Here is a 13,692-nt window from a genome sequence, read left to right as displayed (position 1 = left end):
AAGAAACTGACCACTGTGATTTTTCAACAAAAAAACAACTGTACATTGTATTTCTCTCCAGGTATATTAATATTAAAGGCCACAATAAACCATTATGATCAACAAAAATATTGAAGGGCTACTGCAGTGATATAATATGCCATCCATTTGGGGACTTGTGACAGAAGGGTTTATAGAAGAATGTTTAAAGGGCAAATATCCTGACCTTTAATCCATGTGAGTCAAACTCCAAAAACCCTGGATACAACTCAATGGCATTTTTTATTAGAAACTTTCTGCCTTATAATTGCTCATCTTTCAAACGACACATCTTTCTCACACATTATGCCATCATAAGGTTTATTGCCTCATACTTGAAGAATAACTAACCCCCAAACCACTTTCTTTCAGTTGAAAAACTATATATGGGTATGTAGTAGAGTTGTTGATTGATACAAGTCCAAATCTTGACATCTGAGTGCAAAGTGTTTGAATTCTATATATTGTGTCTTAAATATGCATAGTGACTAACTTCTACAGGTTGAAACCTGGCTATTGCTATCAAATTTTGCCGTTGACTGATCTGGTGACACGTGACGTATACGGAGGCAGCTATCATCACCAACCAACCAATCTGTAGACCCTTACAGATGAAAGAAATATGAATAGGAATGGACACATGTTTGGACTTTATGACTGCTTTAGAGGTTGGGTTAACACCTTTTAACACCTGTTTAGCAGGCTAGTAAATATGAATGAATTACAATCTTCTTTGATGCTCACGGTTTCAGTAAAATGAACTCGTTTGAATTGTGATGAATCTAATTGAGCTAATAATGTGTGTAGCATGTCCACATTGACCAAACTTTCAATATTTATATTTGTATGCGCAGTGACAGCTACCTAACTAACATTAGTTCAAGTGGATAGCTGACAACCCATTGGACTTAAAGAGGTTTTATACAACCAAAGATGTATATAAAAAATGAACTGCTTGGCAGCATCAGTTGTTACCAGATCTGGCATCTTATTGAGACCAGCCTCTATTAGTCAAAATGTGTTGCCGCACCTGGTTACAGGGACGTTATACCCACAAAGCGTACATGCACAGCAACAAGGAGTGCAGTCGTCGTCATCTCTACGGCTGTTCGCTGTCTGTCTCTCCTCCACTTCCCTGAGCTCCCACATGTCTGTCAAAAATCTGGGGCTGAGCCCCACCTGCAGCAAAAACCACACACCATAAATGAAAATGCAGTATGAGGCTGTTTATTCATGTTACTTACTGAAGTTATAAGTAATCATTTCATTTCAGCTCATTGTTACAGCCTCTCTGCTATCATCTATGGGTTATGGTGTTTCACCATGGGCGTGGAGAGACAGACAATGGTGTGTCACCACCATGCTACTGTAAGTGCAACAAAAGCCCCGTGAGCAAATTGCCAGTGAGAGTAACATTAATGTAGTCTAATCTGTGCAAAAGATGTACAGATGACTAAAATATACACTCAATGGAATACAGTTTATTTATGTAGGCTAACTCAGGCAAGGCTGCACTGAAGCAACAACCACTGGAGAATAGTCTTTTAAAGGGACAGAGAAATCACCTCAAGACAGCGACAAAGACAAAAATACTACAGAGAGGGTCTAATATTCTATACTTTGTCATTTTGTAAAAAAAAAAAAAAAAGGAAAAAAAAAGAATACTACTAATTAAAAAAACATCAAGGAACACCTTGAATGCAGGGAACTGTTAAAACATTGCAGAGCTATTCAGCTATGCACAGGATATAGACTGGACTGATTTTATTTTGTGTGTATTCAGGAGGGTGGGAGGTGCTGCGGATCAGGAGGCAGCACCCACTGGACCATCATTTACCAAGGGAAAGCAGATAATGCCATTATATAATTTCTTGCAGCAGAAACATTTAAAGCGATGCATCATTGAGCCATTCATGAAAATAAACATTATGCCTATCTTGCATAAAGTCGTTCTGAATTTTCCCTCATATCTTCTCTTGACCTAAAGATTTTTCCACGAAGGTCAAGGAAAGGTGTTTGGGAAAAGACACAGGACATAATTTGGCTCAGACCATGTGCAGACAGGTGCAACATGGAAAAGTGAGGCTGAATACATTATAAGTAGTACAGAATGAACAGGCAGAGGTTAATGCTTTATACAAAATATTAAGTATAAGCAAAATCAACAGTCTATGTATTGAGTAGTGACTGGAAAGGCTCAGGCAGAATAAAAAAATGCCTGTCCTACTTTCTTATAAATTTAAGCTTTAATTTAAGCTACACTAAAGAAAAAACAATAAACATTTACACCCATAAGCCTAAATGATAGCTCTGTAAACCATTGTTTTGAAAACAAGTATGAATTACACATTTTAAATGTATATTGACCTAGAGTGCTCCAGAGATGACATTTTCCTGTAGGCGGATGCAGAAATTTGCCCTAAGCCCCAGGAACAGCACCGAGCTTTGAAGCCAATTTCCGTAGAGACCTAAAGTGGAATTACACCATCACATGAAATTATGGGGCTCAAAAAGACTTTCCCATTGACTTTTACATTGAGAATCAGGGGATACATTTTTTTGAGTGTCACAACCCCGCAAAATGTCTCTTTTCACTATGGATTTAATCCATTTGATCTGATAACATTACAAAGGTCCAGAAGAGCCGAAAGATTTTATCATTTTATCCCCATTTAAATTAGCAGAGCACTAAACCAGAAGTTAGCTGTTCGGCCAGCAGAAGTTAGGCCCTCGGCTGCACTTTGCCACCGTAAGTCTCTCTTGAACCTGCTCTATTGGCCCCATAATGTGGAAGATCCAGGTAATATCATACTGTGGAATTAGAGCTATTTTGGCTCCATGCGCCACTGAGCAACTTTAATGGGAATGATTAGGGCCCTGCCTCCGATGCTGCATTCAGGTCAATAATCATCTGCTTATAGTGACCAACTGAACAACGTTCTACTGTCTTTGAAAGTAATACAGAATGTCCGAGAGCCTTACTGCAGTATGTTTTGACCAGGTGCATGAATTTTGCATTTCATTTAACAAAGACATTTCCATTTTAAACTGAAGCAGAAAAAATATCACCAGAATGCAGGAAATAGATGCTCAAATTTTCCTGGGGGAGGAACACCATACCCCTTGCGTAAAATATGTCCCCTCCCAATGTTGGAACGAAACCTACACCCTTGGCATCAGCCCTCATGGAGTCTCTAAGAGAGGGCTACTCCAGGTCACCAAAGGATCTTTAAGAAAGCAGTGTACAGGTGAGTGTGAATTGGGACAAATCATTATTATCATTATTATTAGTAGTATTATTATTGTTATTATTATTATTAAATTTTACTCTTCAATTAGGCTGGGAGCATACAATTAAAAAAAAATCAAAGTCTTGACTATTAAACCTTGTAATGGGCTAACCTCCCAGTGATTGAATTTCTTCTTGAAGAGTTGACGATAAGTTAATAATTTTACTGCAGTTGTAGTGAGGAGCCATTTCATTTTTCAAAGTTTCTCAGAGTTCTCTTACTGCTCATCAAAATACTCACTTTTAATTCATAATTCTTATTTAGTTTGGATTTAGAAGGGCTACAGCGCTGACCTGTTATGGTTGACACACACCTGACAGCAATATGATTTATGAATTTATCAGAATATAGAAATCTTACTAGTACTTGAGCAGCATCCTCACCTTTTTGGAAACCAGGAGCTTACACAAGAGTCCTTGTGATATAGCTAACACCTTTTTATGACTGTTTAAATTATGTTTTTGTAGAAATCTGATGGAGCTGACAGAAATCTGGGACACATCTTTAAAGGGCCAACATTTTCATAAAAAATCTGTTTTAAAACAAAGATGAATATAGTAGCGCGTTATGACACCAATATTATTGATACGTACTGTTAGTTTTAGGTTTTGAAGGCTTTTAACAGATTTTTAATTGTTCAAAGTTTTGAATTCTTGTCTGGAACAAGGTTGTTTCTGACACTACGCAAGTTTGTAAGTTTAAAAACAATGAAAGCCGAACAAAAATTTATAAATCATATTTATTTCATACACATAAATCCTTTAAACACAATGTTTCACCCCTGAAACAGAAGTAGTGTGTTGACTGGTTATAATTTGAAGGGTTTTTTAATTGGTAGGGCATGATTTGTCCCAATTCTTGAGAATGGGCGTCATATTAATCTAAGCAACAGAGCTTACACACTCAGTCACTTGTTCATTTGTGAGATTTCTCTAAAACCTGCTTAGAGATTTCCATGAATTCTGGTTAACAGTTAGGCCATGGGCCAGGGACTGAGTAACATTCTCAACAATGCAGGACATCTTTAAAAACGTTCACTATTTAGTCATGCTTATATTTATATTGATTTAATATCTAGCATCGAGGATTGAGCAGCTTTATTCCAAAGTAGTTCTTTTTAGTTTTAAATGGGTCCACTGTTTTTTTAACCATTTACATTTGGTACATTCACACGCATATTTGAAAAGTTCTGATCTTGTGCTTTGAGTTTTGGTGGTGTAGTAAACTCTTACATTTGTGTTGCAGAAAGTGGCTTACTGTCTGAACTGCAATGCATCTAGGACAGTGTAAGAAACTACTGATACAAGGTGACACTTGGCATTACAGTTTCTATCATGCATATGTATTAATATTCCTGCCACTGTTAGACAACCTGTACTAGTTTTCCTATGCAATGTGACAGTTAACCTAACAATGTTATGATGTGAACACTGCATTATCTATCATTAGCACCTGTCAAGACACCCGCCCTGCTGTGCAGATAGTCCATACTTCTCCAGATGCTTCTCTGTTCCTGGTGTCTTTGACATGTGGCAGGCTCATAATTATAAAGCTCTGCTCCGTCATATACATATTTATACACATTTACAGCCTCTTCTGTGTCAAAACTAACACTAGGATCTAGATTTCCTGTTGTTAAACTTCACCTAGTTTGGTCTATCTCCCTAACGAGACATCAGGTCCAACTTGTTTTTTTTTGAGGTGCACATAAAAATACCTTATAAAAACCACTCCAGACGCTGCTGTGGTATAGATGTTTTTTTTTACTTTACAAAAATCAGTTTCTTTATCATTTCCATATGAACTGTTTCAGTGGGTCTCCAACCTGCATATTGCTATTTGAACAAAATGATGTGTGTAGGATAACATTATCAGTGAGAACATCAGAGGATTTTTTACAGAATAAATGATAATGCAGATGTAAGTTCAATTCTTGTGTCTGACTGGCTATTCCTGCTCAAGAGATGTGATCACCTGCCAGCTGCTAAAGGCTGCTTTTATATTTTGAGCAGGAGTGAGTCTGTTTTAAATGCAGTCAGTCTTTCTGCTAAGCTAATGCTGGGTTCACACTACACGACATATCTGTCCGTTCAGACAGTCGTTATGTCAGATAAGGCGATTGTGGAGTCGTAAAATCTTGCTGTGACTTGGCCTACAGACATGACAGGCTACATGCTGGTCCATAACCAATCATTGCTGGTTACTGTTATTTCATTCACTGTAACTGTTCACGTCCCAGCTGAACTGTAGAAGTAACATAAAAACTGTCACCAGAAGGAAGGAGCTACATTTGGAGTACCACATGCAAACTATGCTGAATCCTCACTGAATCCTCCACAACAAGCTGCTGCAAATGTTTCACAATAGAAGTCTTTTTTATGATATGAAAGGATTCTCTCAACTGAAATGATTAGGGGTTTTTCAATTTAAACGGATACAAGAAGTGTTGAGTTTGAAATGACTGTGCAATACATTCAATTTAACAGGGCAAATGGGAGCCGATTGAAAGTAAAAATAGAAAAATACAGAGGGAATGAGAAATAAAGGCCTGTGTCTGAAAATAACCACCTGTTTCTTATGTAGTCTGTGTCAAATGAAGCTGGTACTCTCTGCAGTTGTGGTAAGTAAAAGCCCCGCCTCTATTAGTGAATTTTATTTCTTTATATCCTTCATTATGAGTGCTCACCAGGTTGCTAAAGTGCCTCTGCTGTTTCACAACCTCATTTTTCTCTTGACATACTGTTGTCCACAGCAGCAGATTGCTCTGCGTTTCTATTGGTCAAAGTGATGGCTATGACAGGAGAAGTTGTGGAAGACAAAAAGAAAATCAAACATGCTAGACTTCCTGTTGAGAAGTCGTGATGTGTCCCAGATGTCGAGTCAGTTGCCATTTACTATAACACACTACACAGGATAAAACTATGGATCATCACGTATGACACTCATTGTCGTTCAGGATCTAAGCGTGCACCGTACAAAGGCTGATATCGTGTAGTCTGAACCCAGCATAACACATCCTGGTTGTCTTTTAGTAACTGATATTATCCCTCTTATCTGACTTGGGGTAAACACCAAACAAGAACACCTCCCAAAGTATAACATTGATCAGGCTACTATATACTATGTATGTATTCAGAACCAATCTTTATTCTGAACAATCACTCCTTACTCAAAGCATACAATAAGCAGGTACATAACTAAGTTCAGTCCAAAGTCCTGTCCAATGCTTCTCTTTCAGGGGTTTGAAAGGATAAAGTCTGTTTGGATCTGCACGTATGAGGTGTCAGTGGACCACACAGATGTCCAGTATACAGAATTTGGCTCGACAGGTTGGGCAGGGGACCCTGCTGGACAACCAGGTCTCAGGTCTTTGCTGGTCTTGGCGGCTGGCGAACCATCGACCCAGACAGGACAGACACCACATCGGTCTGCAGAAACACTGCTGGCACTCTGACTCATTATCAGCTCCTGTAGCACAAAGCAGTAACAGAATCACAATCACCATCAGCTAGATTGGCCAAGTATGTGCACGCACACTCACATTCATTAACTAACACACACTGGCTCTTACCTTCTGTGTGGCACAATCTCACCAGCTTGGTGCTTGCTGGAACCTGCATACAGCCGATACAGGGCTCCATCTCCTGTGTGTGGAGACCAAATATTCTTTTGATGCATTTTACATTTTGATAATGATGGTATGGAAAGGATTTGAACACACAAAGAGTGGTGTACCTGTCCACTGGGGGGGATGTACGGTTGATTGAGTTCCACTTGAGCTCGAAATGTTTCTAAGAAGAGTTCACTCATGGTTTGGTGGATCACTACATTGGGAGAGTTTCTGATGGGAGCATGGAGCTTCTCCCTGAGCTCTGCATACTCTGTAGAGTTGAGCCTAGAAACAGCACAAAGAAGGTTTGGGTAGTATCACCTTACTGCAGTATTCCAGGGTATGTAGAAATCTAGATGCTGTGATTTTCAAGACCATTAATAATTATTAATTATTAAACTGATACCAGTGCAAACTCATCAGGGGTGAAAAAGGGGACAAATATGTGAACCCTCTATGGCAGTGTTTCCCAACTAGTTCAGCCATGGGGAAGATGAAATTGTATCTTTCCAGTCAATTTCAGCATCAGCATAAATGGGAAAACTCACCCTAAAATTAATGCTATCTTATGACTACAAAAGTAATGTCAGGGGGACATCAGTTCAGGGCACGAGAGAGTGCAGAGCCAGGTCCAACACTGTATTGCAGTACATTGTATTACATTGTAGCTGTAAAAATATATGTTGCTGTTGCTCTTGGTCAGTTAAAGACAGGGCTTAGATATTAAGTTTATAACTTGATTTTACAACCACTACAACTAAAAGAAAAACTGTCACAATTCTGTCATTTTCAGTAAGCTTGATGTTAGCCTCTTTTCTAAGCATCACAATTATAGCAATTACAGTAATATGTGTTCTCTAAGTAACATAGGTCCATTTAGCTAATTGTCTACATTTTGTTGTTATTTATTCCCCATTTTGTGCCAGAGAAACCAAGAAATGTTCATTATAAAAAATAACTGTTTAAAAGTCTTTCAGCCCTTCATTACGCTGCCTTTAAATGAGCGTAAATTCAATCATGAAATTACCTTTATAATAAGCTTATTTCACATGAAAAACATGGTCTTTAATAACTGCTTCAAAAGTCTTTTTACTATATATATCATAATTTCCTCTCTTCCTTTCTCCTCTAATTTAATATGACTGTGAAGACACAACAAATTTCTCCTTCAAACAGCTGTATTTATTCAAGTTTCTCACACAAAACTACATTGTCAGAGTTACTCGGCTCTTTGGATCAGCCTCCAAACTATTGGCCGTTCTATTTATAATCTGTGCTCGTTGCCGACTCTGGCTGCCTACAGTAGAAATAGTGAGTTAATTGCATATGGGGATCAGGCCAATCAGGCCACTTAACAGGTCCAGCTTAACATATTGTCATGTAAGCCAAGTAAGGTTATCATAAGGCATGTGGGTAGACAAAAACTGACCTCATTTATAACCCCATGCCTCTGTTCTCACAGGCCCAGACCAACGGGGGTGTGAAGGGATGAAAAACTAGACACTGCCCAAGCCTAACTGTCACTGTTATTTAGTGTTAAATTATTAAGGGGGTTAGGTTTCATTTGTTAGGTGAATTAGTTGATAGTGTTTTGTATTTAACCATATTTATATATTTAAGTTTACTTTAAACTCTTACCACTAATATATACTGTAGTTCAGTTCTGCAATGAAAAAAGTCATCCTTTAATGTAATTGACCTTTGTCTGTGCTTTACTGTTTTTTTTGTTTTTTTGAAATGTTGGTTCAGGCACCGGCATCACGAAAAACCCAAACGATACCCAACCCTATCCACCACCAGAGGTCTGTCTCTACTGGTGAAACAGGCAGCTGAGCTGAGAAAGATGGCAGCTGCGAGTGGTGGGGATAACCACCACTGCTTGCTCGTTCGCTCGCTCGCACGCACGCTCGCTCGCACGCACGCTCACTCTCTCTCACACTCACTCTCTCTCACACTCACTCTCTCACAAACACACACACACACACACACACACACACACACACACACACACACACACACACACACACACACACGTACTTGATATCAAAGGGTCTGACAGCAGGGTTAATGCTGTCCACTCTCAGGGTCAAGATCTGTGTGGGGGCAGCCGAGTCCGGACTCAGTTGGTGTTGTCTGGACTCCGTCACTGTCACATGACATTCACTCTGTAAGGCCATGTAGATGTAATAGGTGGTCACCTAGAGAAGGACAGAATCAAAAAATGTCAGCCATATGGATGTTTTTTTTTTTTGCCAATTTGGAATACCTTTAAAATGAAAACACAGTAAAAGGGACAGCAACCACCCTGATGGAGACAAGACATTCAAAAAACTTAAGCATGGATTACTGGAGAAAAGTCTTCAATGTTAATGGACTTGCATTGAAGCCAAAACTGCTCTGCACCTCACTATAATCATTATGGACACCTTAGTAACATCACTGTCCCCCTTGTTGTTTTTTGTACATACAATCACTTTGCACTAAATATGCTCTCTTTTATTCACTTCTCATTACTATCCACTGCTAATTTTAATCCACTGCTCATTATTATCCACTTCTCATTATTATTATTATTATTATTATTTATTGCCGTTCCTTGTATTTTTGTACTTTTTTGCATGCCTAGTTTTTAAATTTTGAAATTTTTAATCTGACTCTTTCTCCTTGACTGCTGTAACACTGGAATTTCTCAATTGTGGGATCAATAAGGATGTATCTTATTTTATCTTATCTTATCTCTTATACAGCTAAACTATATGATCAATATAACCCATAAACAGGTCTGGGTATCACCACTGATTTCCCGATTTGATTCAATTCGAGTCCATGCAATATTAATTCCATTAGGGTTATTTCAATTAAATAACAATTAAATTTGAGGCTGTGGTTCTCTGCTGGAAAACGGTGGATTGCCCCCCTCTGGGTTACGAGTGAGTTACTGCCCCAAGTGAGGGAGTTCAAGTATCTCATGGTCACATTCATGAGTGAGAATAAAATGGAGCGTGAGATGGGTCGGCGGTTTGGCGTGCGTCCGCAATGATGCAGGTGCTGCCCTGGATTGTCGTGAAGAGGGAGCTGAGCCAGAAGGCGAATCTTTCAATTTATTGGTCCATCTGTAAATGCGATTGTAAATTTGCAATCTCTCATTGAAGAGATTATCCTAATGAAAGAGAACTTTGTGCTGTACACTTCAATCTCATTTTATGATTATTAAATTTCACTGTTCCAAACAGCTGCAGAACTAGAATGAGATCAAATCACATAACCCAGCTGGACGGCTATAGCACAGACTGCTTCCTCTTGCATAATACAATGCGATTTCACAGCCTCTGCTCCAGACTGGCTAACTTTACTGAACACCAGAGATTTCATTCCATTCTGCTCACCTGTCATGGCCGGAGAGCTGTAACTGAACACAGTTTCTCCCACAGGAGACTGCTTTCCTTAATGTCATCTAACATACTATACGTATGGTGATACTGACACCTAGTGTTCACTATAAGAACTGCATTTTAATATAACCAACAGGCCAAATATAGATTTCATTTTAAACTAACTCAGGGACCATATCAGTTAAGGTGCAAACAAGCACATGGCCCACGAGCCGACCCCACACCTACGAATTTTCACCAAAACACTTTTGCTCACCTTTAAAACCCAGCTGTCAGTAACAATAACTCTGGCTCCAGGTGCCCCTGTAGCAAACTTATCTATACGTCTGAACTCAGTGTTGATGCTGGATGCTACAGAGCCCCAGTTGGAGTGAGGAGGCTGTATGTGGGCCTGCAGGGCCCGGCTGATCGGATGGTTGTGCCAGTGATGGCGGGACCAGTAGATGACGAGTGTCCAGCTGGCCAACTGGAGGCAGAGAGAGAGGAGGAGAAATGCTCTCCAGCTTTCACTCACCTAGTGAAACACAAGACAACAACACAGCTGAGACCAACATTTAATAATTACTGCCCACAATTATAAATCAGCCTTAGGTGGCACTCAATGCATTGCTGTTCTTTTTTCATTTTAGTGAAGCCAGTGAACCCAGTGAAACTGGGATATTTCAACAGAGCACAAACTATACAGTACCTTAGTGTTTCCTTTAGAAGTTTGATGCCAAGTCACAGAAACAATGGAAGCAGATTTAGCTATGTTTCAGACCAGTCACTGGTGCACTTCCTTCACTTTGTTTTGTGTTGTGATGTAGCTGCTCATAGGCCTGTCACAATATGTACTTATGTTGGAAGATATATATAAATATATAATATATAAAATTTAAATCCTATCTTAATGTATAGGAGTGGTCCAAAAATACTAAGTTTAAGACTTAATACAAAATTTGACCAACAAAAATAAAATCAAGTGGTGCCTCTGGCGACTAATAGACAAGCTTAGTGAAGCTCCAGACACACTGCAGTTACCTCCATAATCCAGCTGGTTTGTTGCAGGCGGCTCCCGGGGTTGGATGGCTTGGGAGCCGGGTGGTTTGCTAGTGGATTTATGCAGTGGAGGTTAAAACTTCTAACAACAGACTTATTGGTTGTTGCCAGGGGTTGGCAAGCTAACGACTATCAGGACCGTTCTTCTTCCACTCCAGAAGTGCAGCTGCAGGCTACTGGTAAGCTACACTGTGTCGTATTTGAAGTGTTTGTAAATGACTTCAGAAAGTAAAGGTCTGTAAATACAGTTGAAGCTAAGGTTAATTTTACTTCCTGTCAGTCTTTATTTTGGTGGTACCCTTTCCTTTTGATCCCATCAGACTTTTATTTTGAAACCTTCTCCTGGCAAAAACAGAATATTGAAACAGAAAAGCTTGAGAACAAAGGAGGGAAGACATGCAACTTTTCTCTGCAAAATGAAGCTCTTTTCAATCATTCATTTTCCGTAACAGCTTATCCTGTTAGGGGTCGTGGGGGGTCAGGAGCATGTCCCAGCTGACACTGGGTGAGAGGCGGGGTACACCTTGGACAGGTCCCCAGACTATCACAGGGCTGACAGCCCTTTTTAGATAGGACTTGTGCAAATTTGCAGGAAAGCCCAATCAGTCTTTTTTCAGCATTGGCAGTATAAAAACAAAATCGGGGAGTGCAGCAAAATGCTGCCTGCCTACCTTTGTTCATAAAGAATGTGCCTTTTTCGGGCAATGGGGGGTGTGAGCAAGTAACAAAACATGCTGCTCAGCATGTGACATAAACAGTGACGTGGGAGGGAAGCTGCAGCTGGTCAGTGCTTCGGCGATTCTCTCATAAGTTGGCCCGTTCTTCACCGTCCCTGTCATTTGACGGTTAATGGCCTCTTCGTTTGTGAGGACAAGGAGGGCGCGCAATTCTTTGTCTCCCAGTTGCTCATCTTTACTGTGTCTGTCAGGTTGGCATTTCCCTCTTGCTACTAGCTGCTCGCTAATTCCTGCTATCAATTGTTTCCTGTTTGTCCACCGCCAGTGGGTCGCACGTGCGGCGTCATCAACAGTCCTCCCACAAGTCATCAACAGCTCCTCCCGTTGCGGAAGGTGGAAAATTGGGCACCTCGGATCAACTCGCCAATCCGGCTCTGTGTGTCTAAACGCTCGTAGCTTGCTAGCAAAACGGCCCAACATTCACAGAAAATCTGGCAGTGTAAAAGGGGCTTCACATTCACACCTATGGCCAATTTAGAGTCACCAGTTAACCTAGCCTGCATGTCTTTTGACTGTGGGAGGAAGCCAGAGTACCAGGAGAAAACCCATGCTGACACAGGGAGGGCTCCTCCACCCCGGGTTTGAACCAGGAACCCTCTTGCTGTATGGTGACAATGCCAGCCACTGCACCACTGTGCCGCCATATCAAGCTCTTGTTTCTTGTATAATTAAGTGCCTGGCTGGAATGGGAGCATGGTACTGTATCATTTAATGTTTCATAATGTGTGGTGATTTGTGTTTGAATTGACTCAAAATTAAGCAGGTATTAAAATTAAAATGTATTGCTGTCGCAGCAGTCATGCTAAAAATAGCTGCGGGCCTAACTGAATATCGGTAACATCACGGAGATACTGGCGTCTTGTTTTATGTGTTCAAAGGCTGATATTGTAATTTATGCTTATATATGAATTTGATATGGTATTTATGGATTGTGGTTATGTTTGCACATGAGTAAGAGCTTATTTTATTTATTTGTGTGTGCTTTGTAGCTCTTACGGTGTTTTAGACTTTAGACTTTATTGTCCCCAGAGGGGAAATTCTTTTCCACAGCACCACAACAGTTTGACCTACATACAGAACAGAACAGACATCATTGCACACACACATACGCATATTGCACAGGACATTTGGACAGGGACAGAAACAACATTAAAACCGAGTGGAGCCTGTGTTGTCGCAGCTGAGTGTCTGGAGAAACGGTGTTTTGAAGGAAGAAGTTAACGGTGGTGTTCAAATAATACAGATGACGGCTGAACATAATTAAAGACTTTTGAAAACAACAGTATGCTTCACCATTGCCTGGACCGGGGTTCACTACAGTGTTGTTTTATTAAATTAAGTGGGGATGGAGAGAAAAAAGGGAGAGTCACTCAGCCAATTACGGTCGGAAAACCCTGCTGTTTATTCTGAACTCATGTTTGCTAAAATGTTATCGTATGATAAGTTGATTACGTAATTATCGTGACAGGCCTAGCTGTTTAGTCTGTAACTGCCCCAACTGGCACTGGAAATCAAAATTACATCTGGAACACACTTGACTCTTCAATCAATCAATCAATCAATCAATCAATCAATCAATTTTATTTATAAAGCCCAATATCACAAAT

General features: G+C 40.0%; 1 protein-coding gene across 1 annotated transcript in view; it reads right to left on the bottom strand.

The window, feature by feature from the left end:
• Window positions 1–6,437: 6,437 nt before the first annotated feature.
• The window catches only part of tmem129 (transmembrane protein 129, E3 ubiquitin protein ligase), a 14,580-nt gene continuing 7,325 nt past the window's right edge, over window positions 6,438–13,692 (bottom strand). The window contains exons 3-7 of the mRNA XM_050042780.1: window positions 10,567–10,824; window positions 8,956–9,116; window positions 7,044–7,203; window positions 6,880–6,952; window positions 6,438–6,776 (exon numbers count right to left, since the gene is read on the bottom strand). Of these exons, the coding sequence (XP_049898737.1) occupies window positions 6,592–6,776; window positions 6,880–6,952; window positions 7,044–7,203; window positions 8,956–9,116; window positions 10,567–10,824 (837 nt within the window). The 3' untranslated portion in view covers window positions 6,438–6,591. The remainder of the gene's footprint in view (window positions 6,777–6,879; window positions 6,953–7,043; window positions 7,204–8,955; window positions 9,117–10,566; window positions 10,825–13,692) is intronic.

Source organism: Epinephelus moara, chromosome 4 (genome assembly GCF_006386435.1).
Source record: "Epinephelus moara isolate mb chromosome 4, YSFRI_EMoa_1.0, whole genome shotgun sequence".
In the NCBI taxonomy this organism is placed as follows: Eukaryota; Metazoa; Chordata; class Actinopteri; order Perciformes; family Serranidae; genus Epinephelus; species Epinephelus moara.
This window is presented reverse-complemented; position numbering and strand designations above follow the sequence as displayed.